The 22,868-nt window shown below is 45.0% G+C and overlaps 1 protein-coding gene across 8 annotated transcripts in view; it reads left to right on the top strand.

Annotated features, from left to right (window-relative positions):
* The first annotated feature begins 7,080 nt into the window (after positions 1-7,080).
* The window catches only part of LOC129818345 (histone-lysine N-methyltransferase EHMT1-like), a 32,849-nt gene continuing 17,061 nt past the window's right edge, over positions 7,081-22,868 (top strand). The window contains exons 1-9 of one of the 8 annotated variants that reach the window (XM_055874143.1): positions 7,081-7,188; positions 18,433-18,520; positions 19,123-19,664; positions 19,847-20,003; positions 20,229-20,353; positions 20,460-20,621; positions 20,822-20,911; positions 21,127-21,238; positions 21,349-21,456. In XM_055874143.1, coding sequence (XP_055730118.1) covers positions 7,168-7,188; positions 18,433-18,520; positions 19,123-19,664; positions 19,847-20,003; positions 20,229-20,353; positions 20,460-20,621; positions 20,822-20,911; positions 21,127-21,238; positions 21,349-21,456 — 1,405 coding nt within the window. In that variant the 5' untranslated portion in view covers positions 7,081-7,167. The other 7 variants (XM_055874140.1, XM_055874144.1, XM_055874142.1 and 4 more) reach the window with 7 other exon arrangements.

Consider the following 22,868-nt stretch of genomic DNA (forward strand, 5'->3'; position numbering starts at 1 on the left):
AAGACTAAAAGCCAGCCGACCCTATGGCAATAACATGGTTTAAACTCTTAAAAGTGTATCTTTACTTTGCAGCCATGGACAAAGTATAGAAAAGGCAACATCACAATATATGCATTATCACTGCAGAATAGCTTATCCTATGCTGGTATGAGTGTTTGCTGATTTTCTTCTCATGTCCATGTGCAAAAGCTATACACTGTTGGATCTGTTCTCATGGAAGAAACATTTGAGACCAACTTGTCTGCCAGTGTTGCCCTTCTTCTATGAAAGGATGGGACACTTAACACATCCTGTAACTCTTCTGCTGTCAAGTCTCGCACAACCAAATACCTCTCTGCAGCTGTCACCACAACCTCAATTTTCTGAGACTGCTACAAATCCAATCTTACAGAAACTTATTTCACTTTTTGGCCTGTCCCTCTGTACTGGTATATCTCTACTACTCTCACCACTCCCCCTCAACCCATATTTCTTCACTGCCTCAGCATATGACAACTTCTGCTCTACTCTAACTCTGGAAACCTCAACCTGCCTCTCTCGCACGGGACATTTCTGATCCCTAGCTCCATGGGCACCCCTACAATTAACACATTCCACTACTTTCCCCAATACTACACATTCCTTTGTCTCATGCCCTTTCTCACACCATGGACCCTTCCTCCTACACACTGCTGCCACATGCCCATAAGCTTGACACCTGTCAACAGGGTTGTTGTCTCTATTAGTGTGTGGCAGGCTGGTTAACACTGGGATAACGGATTAAAGATAACGGTAGAACCAACACAATAACTGGCTTATAGAAGCACTTCTCTAAGCGAGAGGTATATGTTACATCTTAATGCATTCGGAACATACGCCAGTACAGGACAACTTATATATCCTAACTTCACTTTGTCAGGCACAGACTCAACTTCAAAACTCAAAAGAACAGACAATGACTCTTCTGTTTCCCCACTCTCGCCACCCTGTCTGCATCGAGCATCACATACCGGGAATCTTTGCCCTCAGCTGGTCTACGTTTATATCTACTGCAACCCCAGTTATCACTCCTTTCATTGAGGAAGATGGAGGGAGGGTCGGCAGGTAGCCTAGTGGTTAGAGCGTTGGACTAGTAACCAAAAGGTTGCAAGATCGAATCCCCGAGCTGAAAAATCTGTCATTCTGCCCCTGAACAAGGCAGTTAACCCACTGTTCCTAGGCCGTCATTGAAAATAAGAATTTGTTCTTAACTGACTTGCCTAGTAAAATAAATTGGTGCCCTTTTTTGAGAACAAAACAATTCACTTTTCTTGCCCCCAATCGTTTTACTTCGAGCGCATTCTTCCTCTGCCCAACAGAAACACAAACAATTATCACTAGACCACTTCTAGTTACCCTCACCGATTCCACATGACCCAACTCTTTTTTCACAAATGGATCAGCCAAAAGGCAAGAGTCCACTTTTTCCATAAACTTCACTCCTACTGTCACAGACTCTTCTTCATTCTGATCCTCGGTGCATACCTCCATCTCCTATAGCTTTACCATATCTACCACCTCCGATACTTCACCCTCATTCACTTCCATTTCTCCTCCTGTCTTCAGCTCCCTCTGCTTACACTTTCTACCATTCTTCTTTGACAAACCAGCTCTCCTTTTTCCACCTTTCTTATCCGACTCAAGCTCACCCTCTTTTTCCCTCACTCTCGTAGACCTCTTCTCCCTCTCTTTTTCCCTCCAATCCTCCTCTGTTTTCCAAGTACACGTCTCCTCATGATAATACTGCCGCTCCTTCCCTGACACCCATCTTGTACTTGCTTTCTCTATGGACTCCATTTTCCCCTTCCGAAGTTCTGCTCATGTTCCCAATAATGTGCCTACAACAACCTCCATACTCCAGCGAAGAAACGCATATGCGTCCTCCTAATCCAAATTTAGGCTATGTTCGTTCTTTTTCCTTGTATCCGCAACAGTTTATCTAGTCTGTCTTCAAGCTGTAGCTCCCATGTCTGCAATTATGGCCGGCGCGTCGCCAGTGTTGCCCTCGGATCCATACTTCTTTTATTTTATTTTTCTATGATATAATGGCGATTCACAAACAAACGTTAAAGTGCATGCCACCACCGTGTGTGTAGTCAATCATGGTTTATAACATTTCTAAATCCTCCTACCTAAGTACTCCTGAGTAAATAGTACTCCTGAGAAATAAAAAGAGCCCTACTAACTTCTAATAGACAAAGAGCACCCCGTTCTCTATTAAGGAACAATTTCCCCATGAAATAGTGGAGAGAAGACGTGCCCTGTACCCCACTTTCAAAAGGCCCCAAGCAGAGAAACATAATGTTCGTCTAGTGGTCGATAAATTGTATGTAAACAACCAAATGTTCAAGGGACTCGAAGATTACAACGTGGCTGTGAATGATAGCTACGTCAACAGGGTTGTTGTCTCTATTAGTGTGTGGCAGGCTGGTTAACACTGGGATAACGGATTAAAGATAACGGTAGAACCAACACAATAACTGGCTTATAGAAGCACTTCTCTAAGCGAGAGGTATATTATATATTTAAGCGGTGTGACAAATATGCTGCGGCTGGGGCTGTTATTATGCATGACACAACTCGGAGTGACTGGATGCCGTCCTTGGCTATGGTGTGTTGGCAATATACAGTTGCATAGCCCCACCTGCTTTGAGACACATTTTTTGCACCAAAAAATATATATACACTACCGTTCAAAAGTTTGGGGTCAGTTAGAAATGTCCTTGTTTTTGAAAGAAAAGCACATTTTTTGTCCATTAAAATAACATCAAATTGAAATATTCTAAAATGGTCTGGACACATTTGTTGGTACCCCTTAAAGAATATAATAAATAATTTGATTATAGTGATATTTGAAACTAATTAGTTTCTTTGATTAGTATCACACGTCTCCAATCTTGTAATCAGTGATTCAGCCTATTTAAATGGAGAAAAGTAGTCACTGTGCTGTTTGATATCATTGTGTGCACCACACTGAACATGGACCAGAGAAAGCAAAGCAGAGATTTGTTTGAGGAGATCAGAAAGAAAATAATAGACGAGCATGGTAAAAGTAAAGGCTGCAAGACCATCTCCAAGCAGCTTGATGTTCCTGTGACAACAGTTGCAAATATTAATAAGTTTAAGGTCCATGGAACTGTACCCAACCTCCCTGGGCGTGGCCACAAAGAAGGATAGTGCGAATGGTAGAAAAAGAACCAAGGATAACTGCCAAAGAGATACAAGCTGAACTCCAAGGTGAAGGTACGTCAGTTTCTGATCGCACCATCCATCGCTTTTTGAGTGAAAGTGGGCTCCATGGAAGAAGACCAAGGAGGACATTAAAAAAAACAAAGCCAGACTGGAATTTGCTAAAATGCATATTCACAAGCCACAATCCTTCTGGGAGAATGTCCTTTGGACAGCTTTTTGGCAAGTCACATCAGCTCTGTTCACAGAAGAAAAAATGAAGCTTTCAAATAAAAGAACACCATACCTACAGTGAAACATGGAGGCTGGGTTAGGTTTTGGGGCTGCTTTGCTGCGCTTGGCACAGGGGGCCTTCAATCTGTGCAGGTCACAATGACGTCTCAAGACTATCACGTACTTCCCAGTGTCAGAAAGCTGTCGCAGGTCATGGGTCCTCCAACAGGATAAATACCCGAAACACAGAGCTAAAAGCACCCAAGAATGGATAGGAACAAAACATTGGACTATTCTGAAGTGGCCTTCTATGAGTCCTGATCTGAATACTATCGAACCTCTATGGAAAGAGCTGAAACCTGCAGTCTGGAGAAGGCACCCATCAAACCTGAGACCGCTGGAGCAGTTTGCTCAGGGAGAGTGGGCCAAACTACCTGTTAACAGGTGCAGAAGTCAGAAAACGTTTGATTGCAGGTTGTGCAACAAAATATTAGGTTATGGGTCCCGTCCTTTTTGTCCATGCCATTTTCATTTGTTTTACTATTTACAATATTGTTGAATAAAAAAATATAAAGCAAAGTCTGATTTCTATTAAATATTGAATAAACAATGGTCGATGCCAATTACTTGTGTCAGTTTCAAGTTATTTCAGAGAAAATTGTGCATTCTTCATTTTTTGTGGAGGGGTACCAACAAATTTGAACACATCTGTAGGTATTCCTTTATGGGTAGTGTGAGGCCTAACATGCTGACCAGACCGCATGCGTACACAGGTTCAAATATCAAAACAAACTCTGAACCAACTATATTAATTTGGGGACAGGTCAAAAAGCATTAAACATTTATGGCACTTTAGCTAGCTACTTTGCTGTTGCTAGCTAATTTGTCCTGGGATATAAACATTGAGTTGTTATTTTACCTGACATGCACAAGGTCCTCTACTCCGAAGATGAAAGGGTAAACCGAGTTAGTTTTCTAGTATTCTCTCCTCCGTCAGGCTTCTTCTTCTTTGGACTTTATATGGCAGTTGGCAAACAACTTTAAAGTGCATTACCACCACCAACTGGATTGGAGTGTGGCTCTCAGTTCATCTTTCAATCACCCACATGGGTATATGCTCCTTAAAACCAATGAGGAGATGGGAGAGGCGGGACTTGCAGAGTATCAAGTGTCACAAATAGAACCAAGTTCTATTTTAGCACCTGGCTATGCAGATGACCGTTGACGCGCGCAAGTAGTGTGGTTCCAATGATTGAATAATATTTATGTGTACATTTATTTTGCAACGCTTGCGCACCCGACGTGAGCGGTGTGGTCAGCATGTTAGACAAATTTTTACTGCCAGTCAGTAGCTGCCGTTAGAATCTATGTTCCTTTTTCCTTCTTCCTTTTTTATAAACAGGATATAATGAGGACAACATGAAATATGTATTGCATGTCAAATCAAATCCAAGTTTATTTGTCACTTGCGCCGAATACAACATTTCATCTTACAGTGAAATGCTTACTTACAGGCTCTAACCAATGGTGCGGAAAAAAAGGGTATGTGTGTGTGTGTAGGTAAGTAAAGAAATAAAACAACAGTAAAAAGACATTTGAAAAAAGAGTAGCAAGGCTATGTACAGACACCTGTTAGTCAGGCTTATTGAGGTAGTATGTACATGTAGGTATCGCTAAAGTGACTATACATATATGATGAACAGAGAGTAGCAGACGAGTAAAAAGAGGGGTTGGCAGGTGGTGGGACACAATGCAGATAGCCCGGGTGGCCAATGTGCAGGAGCACTGGTTGGTCGGGCCAATTTAGGTAGTATGTACATGAATGTGTAGTTAAAGTGAATATGCAAATAAGATAAAACAGAGAGTAGCAGCAGCGTAAAAGAGGGGTTGGGGGGGGGGGGGGGCACACAATGCAAATAGTCCGTGTAACCATTTGGTAACCTGTTCAGGAGTCTTATGGCTTGGGGGTAAAAACTGTTGAGAAGCCTTTTTGTCCTAGACTTGGCACTCCGGTACAGCTTGCCATGCGGTAGTAGAGAACAGTCTAGGACTGGGGTGGCTGGGGTCTTTGACAATTATTAGGGCCTTCCTCTGACACCGCCTGGTGTAGAGGTCCTGGATGGCAGGCAGCTTTGCCCCAGTGATGTACTGGGCCGTATGCACTACCCTCTGAAGTGCCTTGCGGTCAGAGGCCGAGCAATTGCCGTACCAGGCAGTGATGCAACCGGTCAGGATGCTCTTGATGTTGCAGCTGTAGAACCTTTTGAGGATCTGAGGACCCATGCCAAATATTTTTAGTTTCCTGAGGGGGAATCGGCTTTGTTGTGCCCTCTTCACGACTGTCTTGGTGTGTTTGGACCAATCTAGTTTGTTGTTGATGTGGACACCAAGGAATTTGAAGCTCTCAACCTGCTCCACTACAGCCTCGTCGATGAGAATGGGGACGTGCTCGGTGCTCCTTTTCCTGTAGTCCACAATCATCTCCTTAGTCTTGGTTACGTTGAGGGATAAGTTGTTATTCTGGCACCACCCGGCCAGGTCTCTGACCTCCTCCCTGTAGGCTGACTCTTCGCCATAGGTGATCAGGCCTACCACCATAGTGTTGTCAGCAAGCTTGATGATGGTGTTGGAGTCGTGTGCGCCCACGCAGTTGTGGGTGAACAGGGAGTACAGGAGGGGACTAAGCACCACACCTCTTAGGGGCCCCCGTGTTGAGGGTCAGCGTGGTGGAGGTGTTGTTGCCTACCCTCACCACCTGGGTCCGACATGTCAGGAAGTCCAGGATCCAGTTGAAGAGGGAGGGGTTCCGTCCCAGGGTCCCTAGCTTGTTGATGAGCTTGGAGGGGACTATGGTGTGGAACGCTGAACTGAAGTCTATAACCAGCATTCTCGCATAGTTGTTTCCCCTTTTGTTCAATTGGTAAAGGGCAAAAGGGGCTATAATCCATCTCTCTCCATCTTCTCTGTGACAGACGGCTCCTGAGCGGTCTTGGCTAGAAGGGATCCAGCTTTTGTCAAATTAACGTCAGACTTGGGTGGCGCAGAGATCTAAGGCACTGCATCACAGTGCTAGCTGTGCCACTAGAAATCCTGGTTTGAGTTCAGGCTCTGTCACAGCCAGCCACGACTGGGAGACCCATGGGGCGGTGCACAATTGGCCTAGCGTCGTCCGGGTTAGGAGAAGGTTTGGCCGGCAGGGATGTCCTTGTCCCATCGCGCTCTAGCAACTCCTGTGATGAGCCGGGTGCATGCACACTGACACGGTTGCCAGGTGTATAGTGTTTCCTTTGACACATTGGTGTGGCTGGCTTGCCGATTAAGCGAGCATTGTGTCAAGAAGCAGTGCGGCTTGGTTGGGTTGTGTTTTGGAGGACGCACAGCTCTCGACCTTTGCCTCTCCCGAGTCCGTATGGGAGTTGCAGTGATGAGACAAGACTGTAACTACCAATTGGATACCACGAAATTGGGGAGAAAAAGGGGTAAACATTTTTTTTATATATATATTAATTTACGTCATATTTGAATTCATAGCAGGTTAGGAGAATTAACGTATCAGGTTAGGAGAATTAGGTTAAGGTTAGGAAAACGATTAGAGTAAGCAAAAATTCCCCAAATTGATATTTTTTACGTTAATAATTTGACAAAAGCTGTATCCCTTCTAACCATTAGCCTCCTCTGCACGTCAGGGAAACGAATGTGATGACGTAAAGAGTAAAGTGGGCGGAGACTGTTTAGGCAAAAAGAGCCATGGCTTCCGTGCAAGCCGAGGTAAGCGAGAGACACATTTACGTCAAGATTGATTTCCATCAGATGGGGGGGGGGTTTGTATGAATATGTGGGCTTGCCCGTAGCAACACATGTAATCGTTTTAGCGAAAGAACGCGAAACTTGGGTAACTGTAGTGAGACCTATGCTTGCAGTCAATTTCAAACTGCCCGCCCGGCTCTATCCTGAGCTTTTGTGTTGGTATGGCGATTGAATGAGCTTGTGTCGTTGGGAGGATGCGCGGCCCTTGAATCTGAATTGTGCAAGTTGATGTATTCAGCGCTGTCGTTGTGGTATCAGTCATACAATTGTCAGGGCTTTATTACTATCCGTCTCTTCACGTCTGGCTTGCCTGTGCAAAACACGTACATTACGTTATTGTAATTAGTTTAACTCTTGCAATGTATTACAACTTAATTTTTTGCATATGCTATTGCAAGATCAGTCAGTTTCTCCACTGGCCCACATGCTGGGACCTGCTAGGCAGCTGATTCGCTTAGCAAGCTAGCTAACGTTAGATTTAATGTTAGCGAACATGAGTAGCCATGGCTGGGGATAACTATATATCAATTTGGATTGGTCACGTACCCATTTTGGAGCTGTTATCGCAGGTGCAGCGAAATGCTTATGTTCTTACCTCCAACAGTGCAGTAATACCCAACCTAACAATTATAAAGGAACTAAGAAATATCAGAACGAGCCATGTCAGAGTTCGGAAAATAAATTACATTTGACATTTTAGTCATTTAGCAGACGCTCTTATCCAGAGCGACTTGCAGTAGAGTGCATACAATTTATTACATTTTTTACATACTGAGACAAGGATATCCCTACCGGCCAATCCCTCCCTAACCCCTAACCCGGACGACGCTATGCCAATTGTGCGTCGCCCCACGGACAAATGTATAGCTATGTATATTATGTTGTGTATAGACAGTATGAGTATAAAATGTGTACAGTACTGTAGTAGTTATGTAGGATGTGTACAAGTCATCAGTATATTGGGTCCAAGCAAGGCTTTCGGCCAAGGATGTAGTTAACTATCATTTATATAACTTAGTTACGGAATTGTTTTTCACGTCTGTTTGGTAGGCAGCAAGCGACATTATTCTGGACAGTTTATTCTGTACCTAATAGCATCGAATAAAGCCAAGTTTCCTCTCAAATCAAACTTCCAGTAGTGTTGCTGGTGTTAGCTGTACGAGACATCAAAAGTTCTATATTGAGCATGTAGAATATAGCTAGCCATCTAGCGTGGAACTCCTACTCGCTAGCTAACTGTGGGGGTTAGTAACGAAACATTTTGAGATCAATATAACACAAGATAGTAATCTGGTGACTTTTTAAAAAGAATCGCTAACGTTTCAGAATAGCAAAGTTTGTATGCACAGGGAAGCATGGGGATTTGTTAGATAGCTACAGTGTAACTTAGCCAGACGTGATTATTGTAGAAAGCTAGCTTGCACGCACTTTCCACCACCCTGTGTTGACTTATTAACCAACAATGTCGAATGCTTAGCTCATATGGGCCGTACAAAAGTAATATGATCAATATGTCAACAGACTTGGGTAACATCTACTCAAACTCTCATGTACATTTGCAATTTTGTCATAATCCGCTGTTATCCGACAGAGGGAGCTCGAATGACATGTTACTCGGGTACAGTCCCTCAGCACCGGACAGCTTCCTTCCATTGACTGGGGCAGCCCTCTGCACCATCTTCATTAACATTTAACATTTAAGTCATTTAGCAGACGCTCTTATCCAGAGCGACTTACAAATTGGTGCATTCACCTTATGACATCCAGTGGAACAGCCACTTTACAATAGTGCATCTAAATCTTTTAAGGGGGGGGGGGGGGGGGGGGGTCAGAAGGATTGCTTTATCCTATCCTAGGTATTCCTTGAAGAGGTGGGGTTTCAGGTGTCTCCGGAAGGTGGTGATTGACTCCGCTGTCCTGGCGTCGTGAGGGAGTTTGTTCCACCATTGGGGTGCCAGAGCAGCGAACAGTTTTGACTGGGCTGAGCGGGAACTGTACTTCCTCAGTGGTAGGGAGGCGAGCAGGCCAGAGGTGGATGAACGCAGTGCCCTTGTTTGGGTGTAGGGCCTGATCAGAGCCTGAAGGTACGGAGGTGCCGTTCCCCTCACAGCTCCGTAGGCAAGCACCATGGTCTTGTAGCGGATGCGAGCTTCAACTGGAAGCCAGTGGAGAGAGCGGAGGAGCGGGGTGACGTGAGAGAACTTGGGAAGGTTGAACACCAGACGGGCTGCGGCGTTCTGGATGAGTTGTAGGGGTTTGGGATAAACTAACTCAGACTATTTCTCCCACTTACTCTGTTTGAGAACTTGAATGTCAGTTTTGTGAGGGACAACGTGCATCTGGCTTGTTGAAAGGGATTAATCTTCTAAATCCTCAGTTGTCTTCTGCACCCAAAAATCCATTAATTATAGGTCCAGAGCCACATAGGCAACACGTTTTTTTTCATGTATACAATATCCTACACGTGCCAGTATATATATACGTATACAATATCCTACACGCCATGCCCATGGAGACCGCTTTGGCAGGGAACACAGAGGAGTGGATGTTGTCCATGTTGTTTAGACTGGTTTCTCTGTGAATCAAGAACACATTTGATGGTTTACTGACATGTTGCCTTATCCTACCTTGCTTTGAAGGTTACTCTTGTAAGTGTGTAGGCTTAAATTCTCATTAAAGGCCCTGGTGGTGGCTCCCTAAAAGAAGGGCCCCGGAGGCTTCTTTGTTGTTTGACAAAGCTCTCTATTGGGCAAAGAGAGAGAGCCTGACCTAACTTGGCTCTATGCTAGTTGTTTCGGCCATTTGCCGGCATTTTGGATGAGAGCATTAGAAAACATTAGTCGAGAGATTAATCTTAAAATGATTATTCAACAAATTATTTATTTACAGAAGTAAAACATTTGCTAAAGAGAAGTGTATTGATTATACAAGAAAGTCAGACTGGTGGTGGTGTGGGTAAACAGGGATACCGCTGGAGGGTTTCACCTCTTGATCATTGTTAGCCAGGAAAGCTAGTTCTTCCCTGCTGCCTTCCCTTTCTCTCTGACTGACAGATGTTGGGCATCAGTGAGCATGCTCAGCACCGAGTTGAGCTCTGCTGCTCCTGCTGTATAGACTGGGTACTGAACAGAGCAGACAACTAGGCCTCATTGAGCTTCACAGGAACGACCCACTCTTATGGCGTCAGCTCAGCTCCTTGAAGGCACGGCCTCTCTGTTGTTGACAGACAAAGGTATGGTGCACTGTGGGGTGGGCTTGGCTGGTGGGGTGTAAACATTCTATATTACTGCAACCTTATACTGGGAGTCTTCTGTTTTGGTCTAATGGGGACATCATTGGTCTTTATTTCTCAATATATTCATTCACCCATGTTGTGGTTATCACACTATTTCCTTCTATCTTATAGATTTGTCAGGTAACTGATAACTCATTGTTTTAGCCACAAACTGTATGTAGCCTAAACCTATTGTAGCCTGTGATGTGCAGGTAGGATATGTGTGGGTTTAGCTAATTCAGGTGTGAGTTGGCTGAAGTGCCGTCCACTGATATCTGAAGTGGCAAAAGGAGAGGGTGATCTTTGGGATGTATCTTATCGATCTTGCTTGGATTGAAGACTGTGTGTGATGGAAAAAGCCTCATATTCCTGTTTTTTGGGTCATGATAGAGCATGCAGCTTATCATCTACACAGATCCTACTCTTGAACGGAAAATATGCAATGCCTCTTTTCGGTGAAACACTTATTTAATGGGGAAGCCTATTTTTGGTTCAGGCTACTTTTTAATTAAATAAACCCAGCAGCTGTACAATGATTTAATGTAAAGTGAGTATAGCTGTGTTCTACAGATAATTTGTGTTGCAATGCAAGCAATTTAATCAATGTAATTCTAGATGCTGTCAACTGATCATAAGGCAGTTATCAACACCATTCAGGTTGTTGGGCAATATATCTTGTTAGTGTTAATCTGTACAAAACAGCTGACAATGACCCATCTGGACTCTTCGTTTTAGGCCTACCTCAGTATAGTTTATCCAAATAAAGAATTGTGAACTTCTTGGCCCCTGGAGGGGTCCAAGTTTGTGACTGGAAAGTGATTATTGCGTTAGGCTACGTAGGGTAGTTTAATAGGGTAGATGGACGTAGGGCAGTATAATTTGTATTTTTAGACATGTGCATTGTTAAAGTCCTTGTTTCTTTTAGGTAAGTGAACAAGATTTAGGCTATTTCAGAGGCTCCGTGCAAATGTATGCTAGATCTAGTATGAAAGACTTGGTCAGATGTTACCCTGATATTCAACCCCAAAAACTTTTCCGGCCATCCTAATCCTAAATCCTCTGGATAATATTGTTGATGTGATTATTAACAGAAAATAATATTTTGGATTGTGTGTCACCGGTTGATTGTGTAAAAATGTATGATTTCATGACTAGACATGAACATTCTGAAATGTTAGACCCCTTGACAATTTACCCATTGTCTCTTGATATAATTTCACGAAATGGCTGCAATGTTTTTTTTCCTCTTCCTTCTCCATGAAGAACAGCAGGGCTCCATCTGAGCATGCCCAGTAAGGGCCATGGCAGAGCTTTATACTGAGAGTTGGTCATGTGACCTGAGCTGGGACGCTGCATGTGTGGGAAGCTAGATGTTGGAGTGTGGAGCTCAACTCTCGCCCTCTCCCTACCCCATTAATGGACACTCACTGCTTTATCCAGGTACTTCAATGGTTGCCTGGGGGCTCAACTTAAAGAAAAAAGGACAGCATTATAACAATCTCCATTTTCAAGTATCTTCAAATGGAGCTTGCTCACATGGATCGTGTTGTCTATCAATGCCTGACTTCTGTCCTTTTTAAGTATTCTCTGCAACCAGTTTGGGAATTGAATATCCTTCATTTGTCTCTTTGTTTTTAAGCGAAAACTCATGATGGACGAATGGAATATTTAATTGGCTAATTAGGCTAATCGATGTAATTGTGTCAACGTTCCACAGACTGGGCCATGTCTTTTACCTGTAGACCAAAAATGCTCTAGTATCAATCACGGGAACCAGATCACCAGCAAGACTTGATCAGCTGCCTATAGCCTAGTATGTGGCTATTGCTAAGCCACATTCCTGTGGTAAAGACTGAGGGACTATCATCTGAACGCTCCATGTAGAGGGGCCTGAAATCCACATCCACCCCAGGAGCTCAGCTCAGCAGGGACAGGTTAGCAGAAGTCCTGTGTTCCACTCTGACTCATTGATTTAATTAATGGGGGCTGATCTGGGAAAGGACTTTGTTCCCAATGAACAGCATTGATCTTTCCAAATCTAGCTGAATTGTATGCTCTCCTAAAAACATTGCATGTAATCCTGAGAATCCTCCCACCTCTGCAACTAATGGTGCTATGTTTTATTGCAGATGTGGTGTTAAAATATGATAACTTGTGTGATGGCAGACGAGTACAGTAGAAACTGTCCAAATGTAGATGAGTAATTGTCGTGTCCTTTTCTTCAAGGCTTTTAGCATAGTTTATTTTAGTGTACTTGTGATGTCTGGTAGCCTCAATTGCCATGCATGTGCATAGGTTCTACTCATCGTAGTGGCTTTAGCCAGAAGAGATAAGGACTAAATGTATCATTGGCAGTAGGCCCCCTGCTTTCTGTGGGTGTGTGGTAGCATACACTGCTGCTAGTAGACTGACAGAGATCCTATCCTGGCTAGAGCTCCTGTAACAACTCTTTCGTTCTCTCTCGCTACCTCTTTCTCTCCATCATGCTCTTGCTCTCATTCATGCACTCTTTCTCTCTCTCCCCTTCTTGTTCTCTTCCTGCGTCGGCTCTATCGAGGCAGAAGAAAACAAGTTGATTCCTGTCAACTGAAAACGGAAACAGATTTTTTTTGTTCAGCGATGTGTAAAGATGGACTATTTTGAGAGAAGGGACTGCCAGAGTTTATCAGATCCTATTCCACCGCTTGCCACTTGGCTAGTTCATAGCTTCAAAATGGCTGAGATGCCTTCTACTGAGCATGCGCAGTAGACTGACTCTCTGCTTTGTGGTGCCATGTTGACAGCCTGAAACCATCATGAAAATAGAGCAACATGAACACAGAGGGCAGAAGTGTTGAGCACCGTTGAGTTCCCAGCCTATGTAGGCTAATTATCTTCATGTTCTGGAGAAAGTTTTGTTATTAGGAAAGTTTTTGGAAAAATTCAAGCCACTCCACTCATAACAGGGAATCCCAGAATAGCGATTAGACATTCTGAAAGACTAGATCCGTGTGCCAGATCTTGAGTGTCCTTATCAAACTATCTCTGAGAAAAGGGATGTTTCTATATTATCCTCCCTTGAAATACTTTTCACATCAGCTTGGCGGGAAACAATTCATTCTGGTGTTTTCATTTACCACAACAAATGAAAAAATGTTACTGTGGAGAGGTGAAAAAGAGGATGGGGAAAACAAGTGTGCATATCAAATCAGAGGAAGACCCTGTGTTATTGTGATATATGTGCTAGTTTCCCCAGTTCTTCTGGGAGGTATTGTGTGGTGTTGCCCTGTGGTTTTCAGCCTGAGGATAAGAAATTAATTCCGTAGTCAGAGAGGAAGTTTTGATGCCTCCCACCCTTTAGAGATGGAGAGGAAGCAAGAGTAGGAAGAGGGAGAGCTCCTGACTATGCACGGATAATGCATTTCACCTCTCGAGAGGTGGACCAGTTACCCAGCAGTGTGAATCAATGGGATTGGAGTAGATCCTAGAATAAGCTTTGGTGTTATGAATTATACACAAACGGAAAAATTATTGCGCCAGAAGGTAGCAACAGATCATCGGCAGTGCCCATGCTTTTGACGTAATTTTTGGGGGGTTATGGTCATGTTTCAGAGATTGTCCTCATCTTCGAGCTATCCTTTCTGTTATTGCCCCTGGTCATTGCTCAATTATTTTGTTCAATAGAATTAACATGAGATTTGTCTGATTCATGTCAGAGAACAGTGAGAGCTAGAGGCCTTTTCTGTCCTCTCCTAGCCTATACAGTGAAGTGGGCCTCATTAGGCTATTTCACAGGTGCATTACAGTAGTTGAGTTGCTTAGGCCTGATATCATTGTGTGTTAGCTTCTCCTTTTCCTGCCCTGAGGCTCTGTGGAGACCAATGCCTCGACAGAAGTAAGATGGTTGAAAGTCGCTCCCATGTTGGTTACATTTGGGGCTGTTCGTCCTTGTGAAGGAGAGCATATGTTGGGTCTTTAGGGTTCTGACTTACATGCAGCTCTCCTTTTTGGCCCCCCTTGCCTAGCTACCTTTCCTCATTTTTTTGTGGCTGTTCTTGAAATGGCTGTGCGCATTCATTAGCAAACAGGTAGCGAGCGAGAGAGACGGGGGAAAAAGAGCCACTGAAATTTGAACTGACTGAGCATGCTCTGCGGAAGCCCTCTGAAGAGAGAGACCAACAGAGGGAGCTGCTGGGTCACATGACCAACAAGATTAATGTGTGCAAGTGGGGAGGACAAGGAAAAGAGGAATAATCCGTTCGAGACTCCCGCTCTCTCTTGCTCGCTCTCTCTGTCCCTCTCAACCACTCTCCTCAATGGAGCCCATCAGGAGAAAGCAGGTATGATGCTTGCTGCAAGTGCATATTTACCACAGGGAAGGAGACGTTAGCCTACACTTTCCCCTTGGTTGCTTTTGAATCGTCCTCTGTCGAGACACATTGAACTTGCTCTGTATTTCCATGTATTTTTTTGTGGCTTTGTCGTCTCAGCCATTGACATTTAGGCTGCTAATCTGTCATCGGTTGCTTGGTCTGGTCTTTGCTCAGAGGAGGCAGTTCTTTGGCCCCTGGGAGGTGCAGCCAGTCTTCAGAGTCCATGACAGAGGGCTTGAACAGAGCGCTTGATCAGTAATCAAGGACTTTTCAGCCTTATGTGATCTTTGATTGCAACATTGCATATGGAAGCAAACCTCTACTACCCTATGGTGAAATGGTTAGTAATGCACTGTGTTCACCTGGGTCAGAGGCTAGAAAAATGTATTTTTTGTCTCACCGAGGTGTTTCGCCAATCCTGCTGTTTGAGAAATGTCCATGGACTGATTGCGTATTGTGCGAAAGGGACTCATTAGCTGTGCTTTGATCATTGACACAAGGGAAAGGAGCAGGCTACAGTAGGCTGGAGATGACTGCGTGCAGGGCAGAGATTGGACTTCCTGGTAATCTCGACTGGTTCTCCTTCCTGCCAGGCAGGCACTCTAGGACTGAGACCCATCCTCTTTTCAATCCTCTCTTTTTCCCTCTGCAGCCTTACCCTCTTCCTCAGGAAATGGCCAATGAGGTACTGCAGGGAAAATGTCCCATATGGTCAAAGCCATTGGATAGAAACAGAAGAAAGAGGAATGACTTCAGGATAATTCTGTGCAATAGTCAGCCTCGGGACCCAGGTCTTTATAATAGCCTAGCCTCAGTGCTGTCCCGCACCATGGTCACTATCCAGTGTGATGGTGCCTGCATTTTACACTCAAAATGGCTTGGTAACAATAGTTGATTTTTCAGTTTGGTGTAAATCCAAACTCCTCACTGTTTGTTCATGCTACCAACTTTCCTTTCAGGTGTTGCTCTCATGGGCAGTCTTAACACCTGCAATAGGAGAAGGCGTAATTGTTGTTTACTATGCTGGACTGTATTAGTAGATGTTTTCTAATCGTTCACCACCTTTCATTAGCTAGACGAGCCTAATTCAGGAGTCTGGCATCGGAAACAACCCAAGATAGCTAGGCCTATAGGCTGACCTCACTGCAATTAGATAGATTTTTGGCAAGAAATACTTGGCAGATAGATGCACAGTCATTTTTAAATGACAGTGTCTGACTCTGATATTAACATTTTAAAAGCCTGTCTTTTTTCTTTTTTTACAGTATCTCAGAATTTGTTTGGGTTTAGTTATATATTTTTGTACAGGATTTTATTATGTAGCCTACATTTGTAAAGATTCTGATCTGTCTTTTCTCATGTGCGCTAATTATTTATTAGTACCAATAGGTGGATCTGCCTTTGAGCTCCCATCCCCCCACCCACGCAAATCCTGGCTCCATGTCCCCCACCTAGTGGAAAAATGCAGCGTTGGCCACGTTGTGTCAGTAAACAATCTGGTTACGAAATGGCGGAGCTCTGCATATGGCTCTCCCCTCCCCCTCTCTTCTCTCGCCAATGGGAAAGTTCCCTTTTTACCCACTAGGGGGAGGACTAAGGACATGGAGAAGCACGGTTAGAGAAGGTTTCTTGATACCATGAAGGGTTTTCCTCCTCCCATATAGATGTGTGTCGAACCACACACCTTGGAACTCCTTGAATACCTTGGAGATCCTTCTTCTTTGGGTGCCTCAGCTAGTCTCTCAGACGAGTAAGCCACATTTACCCTGTAACTTTTGAAAAAGCTAAATGTACATCTGTTTAATGTTGGAAGACTTAGCCTTTATATGGTTATGATTTTTCATAAAACATCTAAGTCAAAGAGCATCTCTTCATTTCTTTATTGCATTTCTCTCATAACCCAGAGGATACAAGTCAGAGAATGCTCAGAATACTAATAGATTTGTCTGTAGAACCACTGAGTTACAAGTGTTGCTATACAGACAGATCACTACGTTGTCAAAAGCCTGGCAAAGGACACCTGTGTCTTTGTCCACTGCAGTGTCAGTGGTCATAATCAATTAACATATCCCTTTGCTCAGACTTAAGAAATTAGCCTATTGGTTGGGTTACTTTTAAAGATTATATTGCTTGTTTTTTTCTAAGGTGAATTATCAACCTTACCACCATGTTCTGTCAGGTGATGCTCCCTGTAGATTCTAGAGATGCATCCAGGTCACGAGAGCAGGGTCTCATGGCAAAATCTTCTTCCCTCAAATCTAGCAGCTAGGCTGTGTCTTTTTTTTATGCTGACAGGCATTGGTCAGGCTAATCCTGAAGGACACATTGAAGCGAGAGGCCTCTGTAACTGATCCAATAGATCCAGTCCTCGTCAGCTTCTGATGATCGCTGGGTGCCAAAAGGTGGGGGCCGTTCTGTGGCCGTGGACAGCTGGTGAAGAAGGCTAATGCTAGGCTAGGCTATATCCTCCAAAACCAAAGCACAAACTTCAGCTAATATAAGAAGACTCTGTGTAGTGGCTCCCCTGCTGGAGACTGAGAAGAAGGGTGCTTTAAGAGTAGACATTTTGTGGTGGTTTTAAAGCCAATTTATGGTTGATCTGAAAATGTGGTCGGAGGCGCCATATGGATGGTGTGACACAATTGCAGAGCCTCCGGAAGCATGCAGAGACAAATGAGCTCTCTAGCGCATCACTGTGCGCCTCCTCAAATTCTGTAACAATGCGGAGGGCTCCTTATAGCTCCGCATCGACATGATTGGTTGACGGTAGGTGAGGGCGGGAGGTCCTGTATAAACACAAACTCACTTCCTTCACAACAGTTCTGTGCTGCTCCATGAAGCGCAAGAATGCCCTGACTTCTGCAGAGGCCCTATCACCATAAATGCTCCACGGCCAATGCCGTCTGGGGGCCGGCCTGGGTTGTCACTGGGGAGGGGAAGATGGTGAATTTCCTTCCATTGCTGTTTTCTGGTGCTGCTGGAAGATTGCATTACCTTGTATTGAAAGAGAGACTAGGTACATCAGTGAAACGAGACAGAATGAGGCAAGGCAAACAAGAACAGACGATGGATTGTTTATTTTCCCTGAATAGGTCTTTACCATCATAGTTGATGTGGTCCTATCCTTCCCAATCACATTGTCTTTGGGTGTCTTAGGTCTCTGATAACAGTTGTTTGAGCATGAGATTCCTCTTCTGAAGGTTTGAGACATTGTAGGTAAAGCTTTTCAGAATGCAGCTCTCTGGAGGTGGAGACACTGTTTGATTCAGTTCCTACTGCTGTATGCTATTTCAGCCATGGGGATCATACGCTTCCAATAATACTTCGACCTACCGTGTTCTTTGAAATGTGTAGGCTAAGTTAAAAAATCTGGTGAAATTGTAAACGGCTGGCTACTTCGGTCAGGTTAATGACTGCATTATCTTAGTCTGTAACTTTTGTATATGGAAACAGAGTTGGGCTCTGTTAGTGTATAGCAGGGCTGCTTATTTTCCAGCATGCTGCTATATAGGACGTTCTCTGACCATAGTTGTGTTCTTGACGCTGTGTATGGAGTTAAGTGTATATGTGTGCTGTCAGCCCACAGGTCTGGCCAAAGGCAGAGTGGTTAAAGGGGAGTCCATGGAGGATGGGATGGAGTCTCCTGGGGACCGAGTGGAGGACGGAGGTGAGTTCATCTTTAAAGTCATCACAGCTAAACATGGCAAGGAGTACTCTGCCAACATAAAGGAAGCACCTACATAAAGTGTCTTAATAGGGCCACCACAAGTCACAACAGCTTCAATGCACCTGGGCATAGATTCTACAAGTGTCTGGAACTCTATTGGAGGGATGCAACACCGTTCTTCCTCGAGAAATTCCATACTTCGTTTTTTTGTTGATGGTGGTGGAAAACACTCAGGCGCTGCTCTGGAATCTCCCATGTGTTGGGTTGATCTGGTGACTGAGACGGCCATGGCATATGGTTTTCATCCTCATTTAACCAATCAGTGATCACTCATGCCCTGTGGGTGGGGGCATTGTCAACCTATGGGGGCATACCCATGGTAGCCAAAATAATGGAATGTCCAGCAATGTTATACATGACCCTAAGCATGATGTGATTTGAATTACTGAATGAAGTCAGGAACCACACCTAAGCACCTGCTTTCAATACACATTGTATCCCTCATTCACTTAAGTGTTTTCATTATTTTGGCAGTTACCTGTATGTCCTCTCTTGAACTAACATAAGGCCATACTGTGAGTGACTGATATCTACTATTATAGATGCATCGAGAGACGAGGACGTAGCTGCCAGACTGCGGTCCAGTCCCAGAGCAGAGGCAGAGCTAAATGGGACCTATGAGAGTGCAGAGTTGGGGAACAGACACAAGAACCCCACCCCCCTGGTCTCCCAGGCCAATGGGTCACAGGCGGCTACAGAGAATGGGATGAGGGAGACGGACCTGCCTCACGGCTCCACCACCGGTAGTAACGGATACATCCTCAGCAAGCAGCAGCAGGAGGGGGGGTCTTCGACGGGCTCGACGGCTCCCCCACACAGGACTAGCTGGTTGCCCTCAGGCACCACCATGATTGGACACACCGCCAAAACTTTCCCGTCTTTGGCAGCCGGGTGTGGCCACAGTCTGGGCGCAATAAGGACTGACATCCAGCGTGCCGTGTCCCCGTCGGGACAGGGGACTTCAGACGCAGAGACTAAAAACGGCACGTCCGCTAGCGTCTCCCCCGCCCCCTCCCCACAGTCCATCGCCATACACCGAGCACGCAAAACCATGTCCATGCCAGCATCCAACCAGACACTAAAGGTAACTAACTTTTGCCTAGTAAAGAGGTAGTCCATTAATTGTTTTCATCTTTGAATGAGACATAGTCCACATTGTACAGTGATTGCATGTTTTATTGGTTCTGCAACTGGTGAGTGAAGCGCAACAAAAATATCAACCATAGCCACCACTTGATTCACTGCTGTTTTTTTTATCCCCCATAGCTTCTAAACAGGATATTAACAGAACCAAAGGGTGCAGACGAGGAGAGTCAGAATGGACCGGAGGAGGAGAAGTCCCAGCAGACGTCCCCCTCCCAGAACCAATTACTTCTGAGCCAAAGCGACGTGCCGGCTGCAGCAACGGCCAAGTCCCAGACAGGTCAGACAGACCGCACTGGGCCCTGGAAAGGGGAGGGACAGGGGTATAAGCCAAATAATCATCACAGTCCACACACAACAATGGAAATGCAGTTATATAATGGCAGGACTTTGCTTACTGAAGGCTATTTACTTGTTTCAAGGCTGCAAAAGCCAGAGGAGTATGAATGAGAGCTTCTGTAAGAGGTTCATGGCTCCTTGAGCTCAATTGAACGCTCTCTTCCAGCATCGAGGAAGAAGAAACGGAAGATGGGAACATACAGTCTGGTCCCCAGGAAGAAAACGAAAGTGCTGAGGCAGGGGACGGTGCTGCAGATGTTTAGTCAACTTCAATCAACTCAAAGTGCACAGGTCTCACTTCCGTAGACTATCTTAACTGTTTTAGAATAAATATATTGTAATTAGGAGATTTAGCTATAAGTGTCATGTTGTAATATTACTCTGCTCCTCCTCGTAGTCTAAAGAGGTATCACACGTGAATGGGGAAAGGGTGGAGAACGAGTCAGAGGAGGAAGGGTGGGAGGATGGAGAGGAGTGGGAGGAAGAGGTGGAGCAGGGTGGAGAGGAGGGTGTCCCCACAGCCCTGGAGAAGAGTCAAACATCAGGCCCTGCCCTTCAGGTTGGAACCTATTGACTTCATTACCTTAGTTTCATTTACCTGGACCTCAGCTGATAACTTTGATAAAATGATGCTCCAATTACATTCATAGGTATCACAGGTATAGAATCACAAATGATGTAGACCATTAAATCCCCAACCCCCCTTTCCAAATGGCCAAACCTCTTTGACATTGTTTGTTGTGATACTTGTCTGTTCAGGGGGAGCTGGGAGAGGAGCCGGGAGAGGAGCCGGACTCTGAGGAATCAGCTGAGGAGGAAGGGGAAGAAGAGGGGAATGAGTCAGACTTGGTAAGATCACACAATTTAATCTTCTTTGAGTCTGCTGATTATACCATCATCCAATGGCATGAAGGAGTGTTTTTCTGAACCCAAACATTATCAATGCACAGTCATTTTCTGTCTTTTTCCACCATCATCTGTTTCACCATCAGAGTGAGGAGTATATTGATGGTCATGGGAGAGAATAGAACTTTACATATCTCAATTGATCTGCTTTCACACAGAGCTCGGAATCCAGCGTGAAGAAGAGGTTGAAAAATAAATCAAAGGGAGACTACTTCTGGCTCCGGCCATCCAGGAAAAGGAAAAGGAAGCCCAAGACTGAGGGACTCCCTTGTACAGAAACCCATCTTTCTGCCTTAAGATTACTATAATAAAGACATGGAGATATATTTTACCCCTGACTTTCTGCTCCCTGTGCTAGCTAACTCTCCCTCCCCTTTCAGGCACAGGGCCCCAGGGCCAGGCAGGCCTCAGTAAGGACAACACAGAGGTTCCCCTCCACTCACTCAACCTTAAAGCCAAGGAAATGCTGCTCTCCCCACAGCACACAGGTGAGTGAGGCCTTATAGGAGTTGGTGATGGGGGAGTAAGAGAAGTGGTGTAGTTGAGAACTGAACTGAACTGCCTGTTGGTAAGATAGTTTCTATTTATGTTAAGGGGCAAGGCCTCTGTCCTCCCTCACTGGGCCAGATGACTCATCAGAGCAGCACTGAGCCCCCCCTGCTGGTGATGTCTGTCATAGAAATACAAAATATGTGACGAGATAGTAGTCTAGAACTGTACCACTATTGTAAACTCAGCAAAAAAAGAAACGTCCTCTCACTGTCAACTGCGTTTATTTTCAGCAATCTTAACATGTGTAAATATTTGTATGAACATTAAAAGATTCAACAGCTGAGACCATAAACTGAACAAGTTCCACACATGTGACTAACAGAAATTGAATAATGTGTACCTGAACAAAGGGGGGGGTCAAAATCAAAAGTAACAGTCACTATCTGGTGTGGCCACCAGATGCATTAAGTACTGCAGTGCATCTCCTCCTCATGGACTGCACCAGATTTGCCAGTTCTTGCTGTGAGATGTTACCCCACTCTTCCACCAAGGCACCTGCAAGTTCCTGGACATTTCTGTGGGGAATGGCCTAGTCCTCACCATCCGATCCAACAGGTCCCAGACGTGCTCAATGGGAATGAGATCCGGGCTCTTCGCTGGCCGTGGCAGAACACGGACATTTCTGTCTTGAAGGAAGTCACGCACAGAACGAGCAGTATGGCTCGTGCTGGGTCATGTCAGGAGGAGCCTGCAGGAAGGGTACCACATGAGGGAGGAGGATGTCTTCCCTGTCACGCACAGCCTTGAGATTGCCTGCAAAGACAACAAGCTCAGTCCAATGATGCTGTGACACACCGCCCCAGACCGTGACGGACCCTCCACCTCCAAATCAATCCCGCTCCAGAGTACAGGCATCTGTGTAACGCTCATTCCTTCGACGATAAACGCCAATCCGACCATCAGCCCTGGTGAGACAAAACCTTGACTCGTCAGTGAAGAGCACTTTTTGCCAGTCCTGTCTGGTCCAGCGATGGTGGGTTTGTGCCCATAGGTGACGTTGTTGCCGGAGATGTCTGGTGAGGACCAGCCTTACAACAGGCCTACAAGCCCTCAGTCCAGGCTCTCTCAGCCTATTGCGGACAGTCTGAGCACTGATGGAGGGATTGTGCCTTCCTGGTGTAACTTGGGAAGTTGTTGTTGCCATCACCTACCTGTGCTGTTCGGATGTGCAGGTGTTGTTACACGTGGTCTGCCACTGCAAGGACGATCAGCCGTTCGTCCTGTCTCCCTGTAGCGTTGTCTTAGGCGTCTCACAGTACGGACATTGCAATTTATTGCCCTGGCCACATCTGCAGTACTCATTTCTCCTTGCAACATGCCTAAGGCATGTTCATGTAGATGAGCAGAG

This window comes from Salvelinus fontinalis, chromosome 21 (assembly GCF_029448725.1).
Source record: "Salvelinus fontinalis isolate EN_2023a chromosome 21, ASM2944872v1, whole genome shotgun sequence".
Classification (NCBI taxonomy): domain Eukaryota; kingdom Metazoa; phylum Chordata; class Actinopteri; order Salmoniformes; family Salmonidae; genus Salvelinus; species Salvelinus fontinalis.